This window comes from Nipponia nippon, unplaced genomic scaffold, assembly GCF_047370975.1.
Source record: "Nipponia nippon isolate SJK-2023a ecotype South Korea unplaced genomic scaffold, ASM4737097v1 scaffold_8, whole genome shotgun sequence".
NCBI classification, from domain to species: domain Eukaryota; kingdom Metazoa; phylum Chordata; class Aves; order Pelecaniformes; family Threskiornithidae; genus Nipponia; species Nipponia nippon.
The window spans coordinates 26899374-26906547 of NW_028262402.1; the positions used below are offsets into that span (position 1 = coordinate 26899374).

The 7174-nt window shown below is 53.3% G+C and overlaps 1 protein-coding gene across 1 annotated transcript; it reads left to right on the forward strand.

The window, feature by feature from the left end:
• Positions 1 to 3852: 3852 nt before the first annotated feature.
• Positions 3853 to 4921, forward strand: LOC148050540 (uncharacterized). The gene has a single exon (XM_087741411.1). The coding sequence runs from the start codon at positions 3920 to 3922 to the stop codon at positions 4919 to 4921; it is 1002 nt and encodes a 333-aa protein (XP_087597537.1). The 5' UTR covers positions 3853 to 3919.
• Positions 4922 to 7174: the final 2253 nt, after the last annotated feature.

The window sequence follows — 7174 nt, forward strand, 5'->3', positions numbered from 1 at the left end:
TTGACTGTATAATTTAACATTCAAGCAAAGAGAACCTTTTACTTGGTATTCCAAGGTAACACTAATTTTTTTACCTCCCACCAGACAGCTCGCCAGCACTTTTGATGGACATCAAAAGCAAAGTTCGACACTCATTCCTGCAACTTAGTCAGAAAGTATAAGGAGACCAAGGGCACATGGACTCAGGAAAGTGCTCCAATACTGTCAGTGCTTATTACCCAGCCTGTCCTAGGTTTCCATCACTGGCTCAGTTAAGCAGCCCTACCAGAAGGTTTTTGCATAGATGAATAATGATGGGCTCATCTGCAGATGGATTCCTAGAATACCAGCACAGAATGGGTTGACATTAAATGTATCAAAACAAACAAACATCTGAATTGTCACCCAACTGAATGCTGCAAAGGAAGATCAGAAGTCAGTTGTTTCCTTTTATCCGTTCTTTGGTGGAACTAACGATGAACTGAGTTTTGCTTTAATACCAGCCGGCTGTGTCACATACAGTCTAACCTGATTAAATGCAATTGCTTTGGGTCTTGATTTGATTATTTCATCTCCAGAATTATTTCTGTGACTGAAGGAAATTTCATATTTTATTCGGTTAAAGTTAATAAAAGATGTACAACTACATAAAAGTTTTAATATTTTGCAAATTAAAAATTTGAATGTTGATAAACCATAACACTTTAATCTTTAAATACTCCAGTATTTATTACTGTTTTATTCCATTGAATGTCAGCATTTAATGTGTCACTAGTTATTTTAATTTTCTTCTGTAAAACAAAGTACTTCAGATGATTTAAAATACTAAGAATGATTTTATCTTGAGTCCTTTTATTACAGAAGTCTTCTACTCACCTTTTCCGAGACAGCCCCTTCTGCAAAACAAAACAGAACCACTCAGATCTCATCACTCTGGAGTGGTCAGTACAACGAGCAATTCTGACATCAGAGATAACTTATCTCACATTCTCTGTAAACATCTGTAAACAGTATTTACAGGCCACAGTGGAACAAGAAATATGGTGTGCTGTTTAACAGTGTAGAGCTTAAAAAATTTTACTACAAAAATCAAGTAACCTGGCTGGCACCATTTTGGTAGTGATATTCACGTGTCTGAGGCCACCTTGACACTTAGTTGTCTATTCAGTGTTTTTGAGAGTTGTGTTGCACACTGGTCAGTCTTTGAGTAGAAGTGGACACAATAAGAACAGTAGAAGCTGCAGTGTGTGAAAATTCAGCCCTCTAGCTTTAGGTGTCATGGCATCTCTAGTAAGACCCAAAAGCAGGTTTTGGGAAGAGTATTAGTTATGTTACTACTGCATGCCCCACTGATGAATTTAAAACTTGGTTCACTGGCAGAGCTCGCCTTGTAGATGTACTACAACAGCCTGTGAATTTACTCTAGTCAAACCAGTTTTTAACTGTGAGCCAGTTTTAGATGCTAAAACCAGACCAGGACACAATTACTGCCAGCTACACCTAAGCATAAGCTCCTCCATACACGTGAGCAGGTTCCAGCTGGTTCCGTACCTGGTATCAATAATGCAAAATCAAGAACTTTAATGGTAACATAAATGGGTGCATTTGAACAACCAGATAATTGTACTGTAAGTTTAATTTCATTGTCTTTTTTCTTAGCTGGGGCTGGGAGTTTGTGGCCAGACAGCAAAGCATGGGAACAGGCAAGAGCTGCCCCAGGAGGGATTCAGCCCCTTTGGCTACAGCACCAAGAGCTATTCCTGAGCATCAGGTGTGGCTAAAAGAGGGACAGCAACAAGTGCAGCGCAATTGCTCCCAGTCCATGGAATTTGCCTAGCCAGATGACACTTGTCGAGCTCCTCAGCCTCTCTCACACTCCTATACCAACAGGCAAAGGGTCAAGCATCATTTTTGCTATTTTATGTCTCAGTTTAGATACTTAAGTCACCAAGGAAGACTTGACAGCAACTGCCAATCAGCCATTAACAACAGCAAGTCTGGGCCTCTTTCTCCACTATACTGAAAGCAGTAGAGCTGCAACACTGAAACAGCTCTTGGAAAAAAATAACAAAAGGAAAATCTGGAACACCAATTCTCAGCACCAGTGTGAAGGTCCTTTGGCTCACCCATTCCTCTCTGCCCTCCTGAAAGAAACAACAAGAGTAAAGAGATGCTACAGCACCACAGTACAATGGTGGTGTGGCATTTAACCAGAGGGCCTTACAGGACTCTGGTTTTGAGTCCTATTACAGAGGCCATGAGAAAAGTTTAGATTCCCTCACTCTTTTGTGCCAGTCATCTGTACAGAGACAGAGAAGACACTTCCACCCTTCTTTCTTGTGCCCAGCTGCCTGCCTAGCATGTAGCCCCACACACACTGTATACTGTTTCCACAGGGCTTTTGGTCAGCCCTGGAGCGATCAGGCACTTGGACTAGACCGTCGCTTTACGTCCCTGCCAACTGCAACGATTCTGTTCTCTCCTAAACAAATGTTTGTGAAAGCTTCTGATCCAAATGAAACCAGAAAGTCAAAACCTTCTGGAATCTATTGCTCCTTCGGAATCCTTTGCTCCATTTCCCACTGGCAACGCTTGCTCTTCCAGCACTTCAGCGAGCACCCCTTCACGGGCTTGTGACAGTTGTGCTCTGGGCTGTGGCCACTCCGGTCTTGAAGACTTCCAGGCGCAGGGATCCCACAACCGCTCCGGGCAACCCACTCCAGCGCTTCATGATCCTCACAGGGATTTTGGTTTTTCTTACCTCCAGCCTGACCCCCTCTACCTCCAGGAGATGCCACGGTCTCTCACCCTCCCACCAGGCAGTGCTGGGAAGAGCCTGTCCCCATCCCCTTGATGCCTTCCCCACAGGCACCAGGGTGTGCCGTGAGGTGCCCCGACGGCTTCTCTGCTCTGTGCTGAACCAGCCCCAGCCCCACAGACCCTCCTTGCCTCCCCTAAGCCCCTCTGCTTTGGCAACCTGTCTCCGGGACCCCAGAGAGGACGTAGTGCCCGGACGAGGCCTGATGGGTGCTGAGCGGAGGGGATCACCCTTGCACCCGTGGCTAGGCGAGAAAGAGAGGAGGAAACCTGCCAAAGCGAGGCAAGTGCTGCCTGTGACCCCCCACGGAAGGAAGCAGGGGAGCCCAGAGGGCTGGCCAGCAGCGCTGGGCTGTGGGGAGAGCCTGTGGGACTTTGTCCTGCCGCCTCCCAGGGAGGCACGAGGTGTTTGTTACCCAGTGAACCCTCTTGCCCTATGCGCCTGGAGACGTCTGCCACGGCCAGAGTGACCTGACGGGGCCCTGGGAAGACACGGCCGACGCCTCGGTGACTGGCGTGAAACACCGATGCCAAGCACAAGAGGAGAGCCGAGGGGATGGAGTGGGCAGTGGCGCTGCGCTAACCCCTGCTGTCACCGAGGGATGGGCTGAGACGTCCCCAGAGACAGGCCGTGATGTCACCTAGCGATGCACTGTGACATCGCCGAGCGATGGATTGTGACCAGGCGTCCCTCACTGCTTATATTCGGGCGCCGAGCCTCACCCAGCCGGCTCGTGCCCACACTCCAGCTGAGCAGTTTGCGAGGTTTGGAGTGCTGAGCGAGGCCTTTGGTGCTGGTGTCGTTCTCGGGGAGCTGTTTCTTGCAGCTCTCAGTGCCCGACCCCAGAGCCGTCGGAGGATTTTCCCGGGCCCTGCCAGCTTCAGGCAGGTGGGGCAGCCAGCAGTCGCGTGCGCAGCAGCAGAGGTGAGCTGGGCGCGGAAACCTCACCCTGGGGAGCTGGGAGGGCTTCCTGCTGGAGGGACCTGGGCATTTCTTCCACCCCTCCCCAGGCCAGCCAGCGACTGTGGCCTCTCTTCCTTTTCTAGCGTGACACCCGCTGCTGCAGCGCCGGTGAGCGGGAGCGGCTCGACATCCCCAGCTCCCCCCAGCCCACCGCAGCCCATGGAGAGCATGGCCACGGAGCTGGAGGACCGCTGCCCCATCTGCCTGGGCAGCTGGGAGGAGGCCAGCTTTGTGATGCCATGCCTCCACCGGTTCTGCTACCCGTGCATCCTGCGGTGGGCTGAGAGCAAGCCCGAGTGCCCCCTCTGCAAGAGGAGGATCGTCTCCATCTTGCACTCGGTGCGAGCAGACGACGACTACAAGGAGCACGTCATCACGCCATCCGTGACACCACCAGTCGTCGTCCGCCAGGCGGGACGAGCTCCCAGGCACCCAGCTGCCCACAACCTCCATCACCCTGCAGCACCCCGGCAGTGGGCTGCAGAAGGGGTGCCCAGGCGTCCCGTGGGTGTCTTCCAGCCCCCCAACTGGCTGAACCTTTTCCAGAACAACCTCACGCTCTTCCAGACCCTGCAGCACTGGGTCCATCAGGAGCAGGAGGAGCTCTTTGGCAACAGGGTGGTGGAGGCAGCCACGGTGGAGGACACCACCACGGGCATCCCGACCAACCAGGGGATGGATGCAGAGCTGAGGGTCTCCCTCCAAGACAGCACAGCGACGCTCGTGCAACAGCGTGCACGTGTCGCTGTGCAACGGCGCAGCAGAGAGGCCCACCGTCTGCCGCGCTGGCGGGACGCCCGTGCTGCCGGGGGGCGGGAGGGCAGCTCCGCGGGTGCCCCCAGCCCCGCTGCCTCCCGAGGACACGCTCTCGCCCCCGGCCCAGCCCCCTCCAGCAGCCCTGCGAGATCCAGCGCGGACGAGCTCCCCGGCACCTCATCCGCTGCTGTTGGTGAGGGTCCCAGCAGCCACCCCTCTGCTCCCATCGCCATCCCAGCGGAGCAAGGAGAGCCCCAGCAGGAGCCAGGGGAGGCTCTGCCCGGGCCCTCCGCTTCCAGCCGGGGCAGAGAACGCCCCCCTGGGGGGCCACGGCGACCCCCGAAGAGGAGGACCGGCAGCTCCGAGGCCTCTCCTGCCAACAAGAGGCCCAGGCCACGTCGCTGACCCTACAGGGCTCCCCAAGCCTGCCTCGCGGGATGGCCAAACCAGGAATGGGCCACCAGCTGGGGCCTCCAGCTCCAGACCTGCATCTCTGCAGCCAGTCCCGGGGCAGATGTTTCCAGCTGGGGAGGTCTCCAGGGCCAGCCCCTGCCCCACCGCTCATCACCCCACGCCTGGCGGCCTCCTCCTCGCCGCACCCTCTGCCCCCGCCTGCCGCGGCTCTGCTCTCCTCCCAGCCTGCGCTGCCCCGTGCAGCCTCCCTGTGGTGCCGCCCAAATCCCCCCTCCTGCGTGCAGTCACAACTTGGTGCTGCTCTCTGCATCAACCTAGGGTCGTACCCTGCCAAGCCAGGAGCCCCAAGGAGTTCAGCAAGGGAAGCACAAAGTCTTGCACCTGGGGAGGGACAACGGCAGGCACCAGCACATGCGGCGGGCTGCCCGGCTGGAAAGCAGCCCGGGAACGGTGACGCCGTGCTGCTGCCCTCGAGCACAGCCTTTCCTCCCGCTCTTCCACAGCCAGCCTTGGCACTGGCATTTCTTCTGCTCCGCTTGGAAAGGACCCATCTTTGGCAGATGGATGCCAAGCGGCTGAGGACACGGCTTTGTCTGGTTTGGAGAAAAGGCGGCTGAGGGGCGACCTCATCGCGCTCTACAGCTTCCTGAGGAGGGCAAGTGGAGAGGGAGGTGCTGAGCTCTTCTCCCTGGCACCCAGCGACAGGACGCGAGAGTTCAAAGCTGCACCAGGGGAGGTTCCGACTTGCTAGTGGGAAACCTTTCTTTACCGAGAGGGTGGTCAGACACTGCAGCCGGCGTCCTAGAGAGGTGGGCGATGCCCCGTGCCTGTCAGTGCCTTGAAAGGAGGCATTTGCACCATGCAAGGCTTTAGCTTTTGGTCAGCCCTGGAGCGACCAGGCACTTGGACTAGACCGTCGCTTTACGTCCCTGCCAACTGGAATTGTTCTGTTCTGTTCTATTCTGTTCTGTGAATTAAAGCCATGAAAACCGATTTACAAAAGAGTTTCTTTAATTTAGTTATCTCCGTGCCGTGAGGATCCTGCTGATGTCTGAATCGCCAAACTCCTCCTGGAGAGGGGACGAGTTGAGTGATCTGCTCCCTAGCTGTTGTACAACTGAATTGTATAAGGACACTCTGCCTGCCTCTGGGGTCAGAAAAGGTCTAGAATGCAGGAGGGAGAAGGCTCATCAGTTTGTAACTGCTCATTGCAAGCAAAATGCATCTCTGGTATTATAGAAGAAATTGGCAAGAGATCCAGGATAGGCCTAAGGAATTAAATTACTGCGCTTCCAGGGGGAAGTTCCCAAGGTCCCATTACCCACAGGAAGAAGCTCTTAATAAAGCCCATGTACTTGGATGATGTTCCAGAGAGAGAGCTCAGAAATATTTACTTCAGTTCCAACTTTTTTGGACACACTCAAGGAAGACAATAGCATAAGCTATTAGCCAAAATGAAGACACAGTCCAAGAGAAAAAAGCTGCAGAAATGTGACAGACACACCAATAACTTAAGGGTAGGAAAGATGAATGAGCTACAAGCTAACTGAGAGAATGTAGCACTAATGAAATTTCACCCACAAGACCTGGCTTTCTCTTGTGGCTTAATTTCAGCAAAGAACAAAAAAAACCCAAACCAACCAACCAAAAAAAAAAAAAAAGAACAGTAATGAAGTGTTGTATATTTAAGATGGTGAGAATCCTTTAGCAATCCTGAAGCCCCCCATGCTTTCACAGCCTGTCTTGAAGCCTCGGTAAGCCTACAGCAGCTTTCTAGTTCCATCAAATTGAAGGCAGAAATGCAGCGCCCAGAATTCATCAAGCTGACTTCCCATAGGAGGCTGGTGCGCAGCTGAGTAAGGGTATGCCTTCTCCATTCACAAGTGAGTGGTGCTCCATCCCCAAGTGTGGGCAAGGGAGAGGGGACGAGATGAAGTGGTAAGTGCCAGGAGGAAGAAGAACTACAACCGGGCATCCATGTCAGTCGGGGCATTGGAGAGCAGTTCATCAGTGCTGGGAGTGGGGGCACACAGCCCTGGAACTGCAGGGTTTGAGCCATTGCCTCTGCCAGAAGCTCCTCCCCCCCACCCGAGGCAAGTTCACCCTGGGAGCCAAAATACACCCCACCTTCTCTCAGGTTCCTTCTCATAAACAGAGGATCCATAACAGAGGTGTTCACACCAAGGTGTCACAGTTGTGCATCAAAAATGGATGCAAAGACACCCGTGAGAGGGTGTGTTTTTT